Source organism: Aythya ferina (assembly GCF_964211825.1).
Source record: "Aythya ferina genome assembly, chromosome: Z".
Taxonomy (NCBI): domain Eukaryota; kingdom Metazoa; phylum Chordata; class Aves; order Anseriformes; family Anatidae; genus Aythya; species Aythya ferina.
This window is the reverse complement of record NC_140299.1, coordinates 67,777,092-67,791,184: the sequence shown is the minus strand read 5'-3', so window position 1 is coordinate 67,791,184 and position 14,093 is coordinate 67,777,092. Positions and strand designations below refer to the sequence as shown.

The 14,093-nt window shown below is 38.3% G+C and overlaps 1 protein-coding gene across 10 annotated transcripts in view; it reads right to left on the bottom strand.

Annotated features, from left to right (window-relative positions):
* BDP1 (BDP1 general transcription factor IIIB subunit) overlaps positions 1-14,093 on the bottom strand; it is a 57,291-nt gene that overhangs the window by 15,408 nt on the left and 27,790 nt on the right. For 5 of the 10 annotated variants that reach the window (XM_084503327.1, XM_084503326.1, XM_084503318.1 and 2 more), the window contains exons 22-32: positions 12,850-13,057; positions 11,221-11,336; positions 10,332-10,554; positions 9,609-9,790; positions 7,080-7,293; positions 5,649-5,863; positions 4,386-4,776; positions 3,171-3,287; positions 2,326-2,362; positions 764-847; positions 45-270 (exon numbers count right to left, since the gene is read on the bottom strand). In XM_084503327.1, coding sequence (XP_084359453.1) covers positions 45-270; positions 764-847; positions 2,326-2,362; positions 3,171-3,287; positions 4,386-4,776; positions 5,649-5,863; positions 7,080-7,293; positions 9,609-9,790; positions 10,332-10,554; positions 11,221-11,336; positions 12,850-13,057 — 2,013 coding nt within the window. The remainder of the gene's footprint in view (positions 1-44; positions 271-763; positions 848-2,325; positions 2,363-3,170; positions 3,288-4,385; positions 4,777-5,648; positions 5,864-7,079; positions 7,294-9,608; positions 9,791-10,331; positions 10,555-11,220; positions 11,337-12,849; positions 13,058-14,093) is intronic. The other 5 variants (XM_084503320.1, XM_084503325.1, XM_084503324.1 and 2 more) reach the window with 4 other exon arrangements.

Genomic DNA, 14,093 nt, shown 5'->3' with positions numbered 1-14,093 from the left:
ATTTAATCAAAAAATAAAAATATTAATTAAGGTACTAATTGAACCTGATAGCATTTTTCTCACAATATTCTTCAACACCTGCTCCTGCATCAGTGCTTTGATCCTCTACATTAATGTTGCTTCCATCGTCACAAAGGACCAAATTCTTGGTGTAAGAGGCTGAAGAAACTAAGTACTGATCAGGAGTCCTATTTTGCTCAGAGTAATCGTGGGTCACAAGGCTACTGGACAAGTTCAATTCATCTTGAGTTGGTAACATCTGTGTCCATTCTGGTTAGAACAATAAACAAAATAGAAGAGCATAACTTAAAAGACAGAAATTAATATTCAACCAATGAAAGCTGACAATAAATTCTGTGTAAAAGTCTACCAAAAACTAGACTGAAAACGTAATTTCAGGTTACAGCTACTTGGGAAGCTATGTTCCAATTTAAAGGCCTGGAAAGATCTCTGATACCTATGCTCATTTAAGCTTGGATCCTCTCTTTTGTTCAATTTATGTGACCAACATAGATCAATTCAAGCATGTCCTTCTTTAAACAGCTCTCGAAACATCTTTCTAGCACAGTGATGCAGTTCGTAGTATCCAGTAAGGTGCCTTGCTTTTTCCAGCCAAGCTGCATTGCTTAGTCTCACTACACGTGTTACAATTCAACAGAACAAAATGCATAAAAGACTCCTGAATGCTTGCTATGCAGCAGCATGGGGAAGAAGCACGGACCCAGAAAGCACAAGGAAGGCTTTGTCTCAAATCAGATCATACCTTCAGTGCTTGTTTTTAACTGGAACATTGGATCACCCATTGCAAGTAAAGTCATGGCAGCTTCAGTGCTTCCATCATTAATTCCTGCAAAGTTGTTCACACACAGGTTAAAAGTCACAAGTATATTTATATTATACTTACCTGTATTCAAAAAAACATTTGACACTATCATCAATACATCGCAGAATGAATTTTTAAATTGTTGCCATTTATGGCTCAAGATACTCACTGACAGATGGCAATTCCCACTAAATTCAATATTCCCATGGAGGACATAGTAGAACAGGCTTATCCTGGATCCTGTATTAGTAGCTGTTCCTGAAGGACTGTAACCAATGGGAAGGGCCCCATACCAGAGGAAATGTGTGAGGAGGAAGGTGTAGCAGGGGCAAAGTGTTAAGAACTGACCACAACCCCTGTCACCTCCTCCCAGGTAGGGTAGGGAGTGGCAAGTCAGGAGCGAAGGACTGATGCTGAGCCTGGGGAAGGGTAGGATGGCGGGGTGTGCCAGGATGATGTGTTTTAGTCTTTTTCTCTACTTCTAACCACCCACATCCACTTTTGATGGCAATAAAATAAATTATTTTTTCCTAAGTTGAGTCTGTTCTGGTAAGTGATCTCCCTGACTATATCTCAACCCATATGCTTTTCCATTTTCTCCCACTGTTCAGTTGAGGAGGAAGATTGACAAAGTGGCTTGGTGTGCATTTCACAGCCAACCCTGGTCAACCCACCCACCATAAATGGAAAAGAAAGAGGAACCAGTTTAATTGCATAAATCCTGTAATATAAGCTGTAAAAATATAACCTGTAATATAACCTGTAAAATAACCTGTAGCATTAATCCATATCTCAGTTTAAATCCCTGTTTCCTAATCTCTACCCAGAATACATCCCTTCAGCTATAACTAACTGGTCGTATAAAACAAACCATTTCCATCCTCCAAAACAATTGTACTGAAGTAAATCAAAGGAGCATAGCAGACTTTCCCTTATTCAACTATGATGGCAACCCATTAAATTTTAATTTCTCTTCAGAAAGACTGACAATGTATTTAAATTTCAAAGTGAAATCTATTCTAAAAAACAATAGATCTGTAAGAGCAACATATCTCACATGGAAAGAATATTTTCTTCTGGAAGGCTGTGGTTACTCTTTCACTATACTAGCTTAACAGTCTAGGATATTAAAGTCAGAGACCATAGTGATGACAAACCTATGAATCTACCTAATTTTTTATCACTTGGTCACACACCAGGTTAAGTTGTAAGTAAGCATTTCTAAAGTTTCCTCTTCTCCCACGTACAGCTAACGGCAGCATGGAAAGCACACATGGGACACAAAAAATGCACATTCTGACCCTGAGAAACAGAAGTTCGCAGTGCTTGGTTTATCTACTTGATAAAGAACAGTAAGAAAGCAAATTGTTTAAGTCTCCTCCAAAATATCCAAGCATGCAGCATTTCATGAGCATTTTTCCTACAATAAATGAACTTCCTGCAATAATAACTGCTTATTAGTAGCAATGGGGAAGACAAGAACAAATTCATTTCATATCTACCTTTGTCCACTTCTGGATTTTCGTTTATGGTTGCTTCCTTAAATAAAAAAGAAAAAACACATCAAAGATACAAATAAAGATATAAAGATAATAGATATAAAGAGAAAAGATATAAAATGAGTCTGCAATTTTAATCTAATATAATCGTTAATTCTCTGCCCAAAGGTTACCCTGGCTTTAAAATTGTATTTTAAATACTGATAATATTTTACAGTTTTCCATTATCAGCAGGTCAAGGGAGGTGATTGTCCCCTGCTACTCTGCCCTTGTGAGGCCCCACTTAGAGTACAGCATCCAGGTCTGGGGCCCCCAGCACAAGAAGGATGCGGACCTGTTAAAGCGTATTCAGAGTAGGGCCACAAAGATGACCCAGGGGCTGGAGCTCCTCTCCTATGATGGAAGATTGAGAGAGTTGAGGCTGTTCAGCCTACAGAAGAGAAGGCTCCAGGGTGACCTCACTCCAACTTTTCAGTATGTGAAGGGAACTTAAAAAGATGGAGGCAGATAATGACAGGACAAGGGGGAATGTTTTTAAATTAAAAGAAGGGAGATTTAGATTAGAGTCTAGGAGGAAATTCTTCACACAGAGGGTGGTGAGGCACTGGAACAGGTTGCCCAGGGAGGCTGTGGATGCCCCGTCCCTGAAGGTGTTAAAGACTAGGTTGGATGAGGCCCTGGGGAACCTGATCCAGTGGTTGGCATCCCTGCCTACAGCCAACAGTTTGAAAATAGATTATCTTTGAGGTCCCTTCCAACCCGAGCCATTCTATGATTCTATGACATGATTCTATGGTGGTAGCCCCATAGCTTTGTATCTACAATGAAATTAAACGAGACGTTCTTACAGTTGGTGAGGTGTTTGCTTTTTCCTCCCTCTGGATCACTGGCTGGACAGTTATATGAGAGAGAGTTTCTACATCTGTAGCCACCTGCACATCTGGGATATTCACAGATATATCCAGCTGTAAAAATAATTTGATAAACATTTCAGTTCATCAGCCCCAAAAGAAAATCTATCAAATGCCTTTGTTCTTTTATATAACGTATAGACTTAGCTGATATTGAACATTTAGTGAGATACCTCTCAAAAATCAAATGGGTTTTATTGGTTTTCTTACTTCTTCAGGTTTTAAGTAATCAGGGAAAAAAAATCAGTTCTACCTTTTTCTATGTAATATTTTCTAATGTAAGATTGGGGAATATACATGTACACACATACATCTCATTTTACCTGTATTTTTTTTTTTCTCGTCTCTGGCACTATACTTATACTGAGAACCTCACACATTTCACAGTTTCAGAAACAAGAACTTGAAATTCGGCCGAGAGGTTACGGTACTGGCAGAGAAATTCTTATGAATATCACTGCTTAATCTACATAGTTTGCAAAGCTTCCACTTTTACTATTTTCCACTGAACTATTTAAATCTGCAAACAGCTGAGTCTTCAGGTATCTAACCATATCCAAGTATTCAAGACATCTGTGTGTTAAACCAGGTAACTTGATGACTATTCTCAAACCTAATATATTCCACATCATTGAAATGGAAATCTTTGATTCAGTAAAACTTTCCCTGAAACACCTTTGCTCTCCATTATTATTCTAGAGTTTCCCACAGTGTTTTGACTGAGCTTTAAATTCTCTTGCTGTTTCACCCTGAGCAAGAAACAACGTGATTAATTCAGGATGCAAAAAAGCAGGATTTCAACAGAAGAGAGGAAGAAGATTAGTAGTAGGAAGGAAAAGTGAGAATTGGAGTGAAAGAAAAGAAGCAGTAATGATGACCTGAAGGATGAATGGAACTGGTCGGATAAACAGATTTGCAAAAAGGCAAGAAAACATGAGATAGGCAAAAATAATAAAATTACACTAATTCGTAATTCATTTAAAACCAAATACCTGTGTCAACCAAACATTCCTGCCACTGTCAAAACTATTCTTAATGAAGTAAACTAAATTGGGATAAAACCACCACCAAGTAGTAGCAGGTATTAGAATAAAGGCTTTTGTTTGAACAATCAATACAAACGTACATACACAGAACACAGCTACATCATACCTCCTCCATGGTTTCCTCTATCTGAACGGGAACAGGTTCAGGAGATCGAAGACCAACAGGAACAAACACTGGAGCTTTGTTTACTTCCTCTGGTGCAAAACATTCATCCTCATCATCAGGCTCAAAGTCATCTGTCTCCTCCTCTTCCTCCTCTTGAGAAGCCCGTAGAGTCACTAAGGTTATCTTTGAACTTCTGTGTTCCTTTCCAGGTTTCTTCCTATGAGCAGTTTTCGTACTTTTGCCTCTAGTAACACTCTGCTTAACTTCTTGTCTTTGATTCCCCTTCTCACAGCAATCAGCATCACATTCAGAAGCAAGAGATGAAGCAGTTCGTCGCTCCAAGCCATGCTTTGGTAGTGCTGTCTGTTTCAATGACCTCCTAGACTGCCTTCTAGAGCACAGAACAAGAGCATGTTTAAAAAATAATGAAGTCTAAGACTTCTCTCCTCCTGTTCCCCTCCCCCCAAAAAGCACCTTAAATAAAAACAAGCTCAATTAATAGAAAAGGATCACAGTTTCAGAGTGCTGAAAAGTTGCATAATGAAGTTTACAAGATACACAATTCTTTCATTAGAAACAGATATATTAATTTCATTTTCAGCAACTTGGAAGTTGTGTGCTTTTTAAATCATAGGAACATTTCTAGTTCTCTGTTGCTAATACTGCACTAGGAAACCTAAACTGAAATTTTAGTTATCTAATGCCTAGAAAGTAAAACTGTTAGATGATAACTAATTATCTGTTCTTAATTCTTAGACAGTAATCCTTTGCATCAGCTAGTTACTGTTTCCATCCTCAAAATGATGGATGTGACCACTTTAGGAACCAAAAGTAATTCCAAATTCCCCCCCGCCCCAGAACAGCTTCTATTGTCAGCTGGTGGGGAAAGGAAACAAAATACTAGCAAATGGAACTTCCAGTGGTTTTTCCTTCAGCAAATCCCATGGTCCCTTTTTCCCTAGGATGGGTCATCCTCTTTTAAAATCAGGAATTTCTGTTGAGATCAAGGTAGACCCTGGAGTAGGTTGGTGGGTGTGCTGGCTATGTTCATTTAATGAGTGTGCAGACAGGGTAAAAAGGCATCTGACATGATTCAGATGGAAAACAGAAGTACTGATATCCTGCACGTGTTCCCTCTTCCCCCTATCTTCCTCACCTCCTCATTTTCTCTCTCACACTCTTCAAAACTATGGCTACTAATCAAGGTCTAAAGCCAAAAAAAAAAAATCAGTTTAGATTACAAGCTGAAATCAGCTGTTTTACCTTGTAAGATCGTCTGAATTTTTTTGCTGAGATGTAGAAGGTTGAAAGTCATCTTTTTCTACTTGGTTCTCACTCTCTGATGACACCTCTGGAGACTGGAATCTACTATTCTGCCTGATTCTTTTACAGGATGCTTCTTCAATAGAGTCTACAAAATCATGTTTTCCTGTAGCCTCTGGGAAGGATGCTGCTTCCACTATGTTACTAGAGCTCTGCTGAACAGAAGAGACAATCGCTATCATATTAATTGCCACATATTTTTAAACTGGTTTTGGTAACAGAAAATTTAATAAACAAAGGTTGAAGTTCTTGAACCTATGCTCAGCTGTAACCTGATAGTTTAGGATGTCTTTTTTTTCTTCATTGCTTGAAGTAGAATTGTCATTAGATAGTGTTATCTATGATGCCTGAATTTCCCACTGGTACTAAATAACATACCAAGTCCATGCTCATCTTATCACAAGCAGCAAAACTTCAACTGGAAAGATGAATTACTTTACGTTTTCTCAAACTACTTATTTATTTTAGAGAACAACATGAGGGAAGGAAAAGTTATTTTATCTGCCCTGGGAACCAACTGGGAAGAAAAAACTACTGCAGAATGGAGTTTAAGTGTTATTCAATCACACACAGAAATATACCCTAAGCAATATTCTATTAAGCAGAATTACATCAAGGCTCTTTTTCCTCTGTAGGAACTGTAGTTTCAAGAAACCCAGAACTTTGCTCACTTACAGTGTTTCCTTTCACAAAGTTTCTACATGTATCTATTCTCACAAAAACAGCTACTTGGGATGGAATACAACTGTCACTTGAAAACAGTACACAATTCTGCTCAAAATGCGTGATTTTTTAAAACACATTAGTAAGCATAGTTCCATCAATTATGGGTACTTGGCTAAAATAAATGAGAGATTTTAGTGATCTGTCCCAAAAACAAGAATCACCAGATAAACTTGATTCACTTACTGCAACTTGTAACAGAAAAGGAAACAATCTGGGCTAGCTCAGGACTAGAGAGAATTCAAATAGAACAAAGTCTGAATATGTCGTTCACCTATGTATCAACTTAAAAAGTTGATCCATGCTACTATAAAAATATGGATTTTAGGTAGCATTTGATATTAGAAAGCTGCCTTAAAATATATTGCTCAAAGAATAACAAACATTAAATTTATTCACAACAGCATTAGTAACTATTTATGATAAGGCAAACTTCTGCATATAAACTGCAAAACTTAAGACAATAGTTCCACAGCTTTTAGATTTTAAGTCCATTAATTCAGCATCATTTCCAATGGTGAATTACAAAACCGAAAGTATCTCCTTTAACCTTTCATAGACATATACTGGATTCCTGTCATCTATGAGTTCTAAGAATACAAGAGCTGAGGTATAAACTGGTTCAAAACTCTCATGATCAGTACTTACCATTGATACATCTGTTTTTTCTAACAATAAATACTCTTCTGAATTTCTTATCTTGACATTGTTCTCATCTCTTCTACTTTCTTCAGGATGACCTCTTTTTCTCTGAACTCTCATTAGGTTTGGCTGTGGGTTCGTGAGTGGTTCCCTTGCTTCATGCAAAGGTTTTGTATCACACTGTTTACTTTCTTCTCCAGAACTTAAATTAACACTAGACCTACAAAAATATTTTTCAACTGTTAGTTCTCATGCATTATAAAACACATTCTACGATATTGTGTCATTATCAAATATTTAGAACATACAGCCAGACATGAATTTAAGTATTCTGCATTTTTATTTACTTATTTCGATTTGACTAAGGGAATAAAAAACAATGAAAAAATGATATAACTTGCTTTTCTGCAGTAGTGGACCTTTCTGTTTATTTTTAGAAAAACCTTTCAGGAAGGAAACATCATTAAGATGTTAGGTAAAGTTTCAGCTATACTACCATAGGCTCCCCACATCAACCAACTATAGGAACGCTATCTGCATGAATTCCAGTGCTCAAGGTACTACTGCTTTTAAATAGGATAAAATTCTCACATCTCTTCAAGCACATTCAAATCAGTAAGACAGAAACCTTGAGCTTTTAAACATACTTTTAAGCAAGGTAGAAAAGGGGATCCTTTTTAGATCCAGGGAACTACCAGCTGGTCTGCCTCACCTCAGTTCCTGGCGAAGTGATGTAACAACTAATTCTGGAAAACATTTATGGACATATGAATGACAAGAAGCTGACTTGGAGAATTTAGCATGGATTCACAGCAGGGAAGTCATGCTTGACCAACCTGACAACCTTCTATGATAAGCAGACGATATTGTCTACCATGACTTCAGCAAGGCTTCCAATACTTCTTCCCTAATATCCTCATAAAAAGACTGGTAAGTTATGGGCTGGATGAGCAGACGAGGAGATGCCCTGAAAACTGGCCGAATGGCTGGGCCCTGCAAGCAGTGATCAGTGGCACAGTTTCAGTGGAGGCCAGTAACTAAGACTGGATCTCGGGTCAACAGAGGGTCCAGCCCAGCTTATCATCTCTGAATGATGCAGAAGAGCCTACCCTCAGCGAAACTGCAGATGACACAAAACTGGGAGGAGTGCCTGATATATCAAAGGGTCATGCTGCCATCCAGACAGACCTCAACACACTGCAGAAGTGGGCTGACAGGATTCACATGAAGGTCAGTAAAGGAAAGCTCCACCTAGGGAGGAGCAACAGCCAGTACAGGCTGGGGTCCCACCCAGCTGGAAAGTAGCTTGGCAGGGAAGGACCTGGGGGTTCTGGTGATCACTAAGTTGAGCATGAGCCACTGATGTGCTCTTCCTGCAAAGGCCCATGGCATCTTTGGCTGCATTAGGTGACATATTGCCATCAGCTGGAGGGAGGTGATCTTTCCCTCACTCAGCACTGTTGATGCTACAGCTGGAGTGCTGGGTTCAGTTCTGAGCTTTGCAGTGCAAGAGAGACATAGACTTACTGGAAAGAGCCCAGCAAATGGCCACAAAGATGACAAGAATCAGTCTCCTTTCAGTGGTGTCTAGTCATAGAACAAGAGACAAACGGGACAAACTGAAACGCAGGAGTTTCCCTCTGAACATCAGGGAACACTTCCGTACTGTGAGGGTGCCTGAGCACTGGCACAGGCTGCCTGGAGATGCTGTAGAGTCTCCCTCCTTTTGGATTTGGATCTTTAAAAGCCATCTGGACATGGTCCTGGGCCACCTGCTCCATGTGGCCCTGTTTGAGCTGGGAGGTTGGACCACACTGCCTCCAGAGGTTCCTGCCAAGCTCAGCCATTCTGTGATTCTGCAAAATTCCCCCCATCACAGAAGCAAAAAAGACAAACAAATCCCTTGTCTTGTGAACACTTGCATAAAGACTGTGGGATATGATTTCAGAGAATAGAAAAATGAACTCATGCAAGGTTGCTCCATATCAGTAAATAGTGAGCAAAAGATGTAACTCAATTGTTAAATGAATGTTTGTGAATGGCACTATCTGCTTTCTATGCCACATACATAAAAAGCATCCCTCCTAAAGGATCATGTCACTGCGCATAATTGCATGAATTTCTCTGCCTGAAAAAAAAAAAAATTGAAGAGACTAAGAATACATCGAAGACAACAAGCCCATCAATGTTCTCATTTATAAAAGTAAGGGCAAGTTGCGCTGCAGTCTTCAAGGATCCACATGTGTACTGCACTGCACCTAAGAGGGTATTAGTAAGAAATTGAGACAGAAACTCTACTTGCTCAAACTCCCACTTGTGAAATACCTTCTTATAAGGAAAATTGCCTTGAGAACAGATCTGCTAAAAACTCTTAAATCACGTAAGAATGCCACCTAGTGACCTTCACAGCTTATAGCATCTAAGAACTAACAGCTCAGAGCCTGCACTTCAAAAATTCAAGTGTTGAATGGAAACGAGTGGAAAAACACACCAGCTTTTTAAAGAACATTTTATTTTGTCAACAGGGATTTTTACCTTTTGGTGGAATCTTGAATGTTCCCTATAGGATGTGTAATTAGATGTTGCTCTCCCTTGCTGTGGCAATTCGGTGATTTTTTAGGGGAATAGAGTGTTTCTGACCACAGAGTTTTTGGATTCATGTCTAGACTGTCATCCTTGGCCAAATTACCCACAAACAACAGTCTTTCCATGTCATCCTTAAAATTGGAAAAAAAAAAAATATATATATATTAATACAAAATAGATCAACTGTAAAATAAAGCATTGTAAGTTATGATCCAGACAATTTGAGACAAAATTTTGAAAGTTTTTAAGCAAACAGTTTATGGCATACATCACTGCTCCTTGTTTGTTTAAAGGAGATATTTAATAAAACATATACTAGAATCAATAGTCTTTCATAAGCAACCACCAAGGGGATCAGAAGAAACCCAGCAAAAGGAGCATGTGCTACAGGTAAACATTTACAATGTACATGACTGAATTTTCAAAGTTTAAAGGACAAGCAGGACAGGTCTTTAAATTTGGTAACAGAAGCCCACATATTATGTGGCATTAATACATAATTTAAAAAAAAAAAACTCTTGTAACAGCACAAGTATGAAACAAGAATGTAATTCTCACCGGTCCAAAATTAATTTATAGGTTTAAAACAGCTTATTCAGATGCCTCAAAAACAGCTGGTGCAAAGACAAGCATCAGAAAGTATAGTAAGAAATATCTGGACAGAATTCTCACTTTTAAGGAAAGAGTTTCCTCAGAGTCTTCTGCTACAGGAAGATTTTTTCCTTTATTTGCTTCTTCCTCAATTGGAGCAGCAAGATTTTGTGCCACTGGAGATTCTCTTTCACTGTATGTTCTTCCTAGGTTTGGTCTGGCCCTCTGAAATCGATTCCTTATGAGCTGTGCTGATTTCAGATCACCCAGCTTGCCTTCTTGGGAAGTGGATTGTTCAGCACTAGTGTATTTAAACAAATTTTTTAGAAAATAAATAGCATTGCTTGACTTTGATTGGGGAGGGAAAATAGCATTTTTGCATTCATTAAGTTTTGAATCAACACAAAAGTATTAGAAATTCTAATACATTGTATCCTACTTAAAATCAAGAAAATATTTTGTCAAGCAAATTTCTCATTTTTGGTTCTGGTTAATATGTAAGGAGGAGTAACAAGACTTATCAATACATTTTCAATACCAAGAAATTTGTGTTGCTAAGCATACCAACAAAGATTCTACATGCTAACACATGCTTAAACCCATAATTTATCAAGAATGACAGTAAAATAGGACAGCACATTGGGATCAATAAAAGACAAATATAATATTTTCCAAAATTTATCTGTTATGTGTATGACCACTGTACATGGAATACAAACCAAGTAAAAGAAAAGCTTCATCAAAAGAGCCACAAGATCAAGTATTTGCCAGATAACCAATGACAAGTAGTTCATCTTAATTAAAAAGAGTACTCTGAAAACATGGGACAAAGCTGCCTGTAGGCATTGAAACCTAAGCATCACAGAAAGTCAGCTCAAAATGAACAAAAGAATTGACTCTTGCAAAAGTGTCTTATTATGCAACAAATAAAAACTTTTCACATGTGATTTTTGCTAAACTCTAATCTCACCTGCTTTGTTCATGCAGTATGTTTTCAGAAATACACGGCACCTGAGGCGCTTCCTTCAGTGTCTGTTCCTCATTGCTCAATACATTTGCTTGATGCAATACAGCTTCATTTTCACCCTTCGATTTGCAGTAAAAATAAAAACATTATGCAACATAGCACGAAGAAAAAAGGAGAATCAAACAAGGTTTTAAAACAGAAGTGCATTTATAAAAATACTAACTACATGTACATCTCTGCATTAATTTCCCAGTTTGAATCAAAAAAAAAAAAAAGAAATCATGCTATGTTTATAGGGAGTAACCTTCCTGAGCACGTAATGCAATTTCTAGGCAAGTGGGAACATAGCTCTTTTCAGTCCTGGGCTACCTACAGTTAGGCTTGTAAACACTATCAACAGCACTCAAACAAGTGGGTAGCACTCTTCTATTTAGCATTCAATCAACTCTATTATACAAGGCATGAGGGAAAAAAAAATACTTTTGCAAATGGAAAAACCTTTGAAATTTAGATGCTCTCACATACGATACAGACACATCCAACATACCACAACATAACCTCAGTTTCTGAAGGGTTCGTTAGTTTTAATTCTGTATTTGCCACACTGGTTCCACAAAGAAACTGCTCAAACACGTCCATCATCTCTCCAGGTCTGAGACAGGTTCATTAGTATAGAAAAGCATCAGACCAGCTATGAATCTGCGCATTTGTGCAGGACAAAGCAGATGTACATGCATGGTTCACAGGCCACAAAGGTCTAGAATAGACGAAGCCAAACCACAAGCAACTCTCTCAGCTGGGAGTGATATACTACTGTGGCACCGAAACAGGGGCAGTGTGCTCATGCTCTGCTCTGAGAATACAGCACACAAGCATTCCAAGCTAGCTCTGCATGGGTTCAAGAATAAAAAGAGCTACAACCACTCCAAAAAAAATGAGTCACTCTTATAAAGCTTAGCTACATTTGAGATTTAAGTAGAGTCTACAAAGAGACAGCCATGACATGATTCATGTGCAACCCACAAAATGAATACAGAGAGTTGATACTATATTGGCTGTCAAGGATTTCAGTACCTTTAACAGTGCCTTGTAAAGTGTCTGTGAGACACACAGTGTATGTAAATATGACTATTTACCTGTGTAAAGTAGAGAAGTGTCAGGCACTATAATGGTGAAGCTGAAGTTTACAAAATTAATAAAACCTTAACTCACTCTTACAGAAAAATAGCTATACTCTGCCTTCTCTTGATGCTTTCTGGACTCCTCAACACAAATTTTAATAATCTAAACAGAAAAGATGAAATGAGCAATAAAAACCTATTTTTATATAGAACATACTTTTATTCTATTTACCTAAATGTGCATAAACCTTTTTTTTTTTTTTTTATCGTGTAGTCTAAGCAAAGTAAGATCTCAGTTTTCAGAAGACATTAATACTACAAGTTGTAGACTTCACTGATCTCGTATCTACAAAACCTCAGCATATGATGGTTTGGGGAATTACTTTCTTATCATATGGTCTCTCTGCCTCAGAGAATGCAACTTAAATGTTTTAATACAGCTTCAGAAGATAGAACATGCAACTTGGAGCCACATTTTTGAAAGCAAAGTAATTATTCTTCCCAGACGTACCATGGCAGACACAGGACTGGTAGACTCATCTTTTTGCAGTTCCAACTCGTCTGCTTCAGACTTGTTCTGCCCTTCATTATCTTCTGATATCTGTAACTCCTTCTTTCCACCAGCTCTTCCCAATTTTGGCCTGTACCTCTGGAATCGGGCCCTCACAAACTGGACAGGTTGAAGTGTTTGTTTACTTTCTTCTTGAGCTGTATTTTTTCTATCAATAAGTCATATAGAAATAAAAAAAAAAAAAAATCTGAAACTTAATACAAAAGCATGTCATTAAAACCACAGGTTAATTAAATTAACATACAGAACACAGCTTAGTTTTTAAAAGACATCACATAAACGTAAAGTTCTGTTGAGTGTAAGTTATGCACACAAACCTTTGTTTCAGCAAAAATTTCAAACCATTCATCTCCTAATTTCTTCCACAACAGAATTAAGAATTAATGCTTTGTAATTCCTCTATACTCACAAGCAGTAAGGTAAAAGAGTGCACCTACAAGAGAAGGGATGAATGCCTAAAAAAAGATTTTACCAGGAAGGTGAGACTGTTGACAACTCATCTGAAGTGTCTCTATGCCGATGCACACAGCATGGGAGACAAACAGGAGCTGATAGATACTGTCCATCTGGAAAGCTACAGTCTGATCACCATCACTGAAATCCTGTTGGTTTCATACCTTGTGGTATGAATACCATGAATGGTAAGAATAGTGGGATACTGCCTAGGAAGAAGGAAATGCAGACAGTGAAAGTAGGGACAAACACACTGAAAAGAATACTAGGATACTGCCCAGGAATGTAGGAATCAGATCAGGTAAGCTGAAGCTCAGCTAGAGCTAAACTTGGCAAGGGATGAGAACAACAGTAAGAAGGGGTTTTTATAGGGACATCAGTCAGAAAAGAAACACAATAGAAATCGTACCCCTTCTGATGAACCTGGGAATCAATCTGACATGGGAAAGGCTGAGGTGCTCCACTTTATCTCAGTTTTCAGTGACAACTGCTCTTTTCACATCTCCCAGGTCCCTGAAACTTAAGCCAGGGTCTGGGGGAATGAAGTCCCACCCATCACAGATCTGGTTCAAGACCACCTGAGGAAGCTGGATGTCCAAGGGACATAAGATGAGATGTATCCCAGGGTCCTGAGGGAAATGCCAGATGAACTGGCTAAGCCACTCCTCATCACATTTGAAAAGTCATGGCACTAAGTCCCCAGTGACTGGAAAAAGGGAAACATCACATCC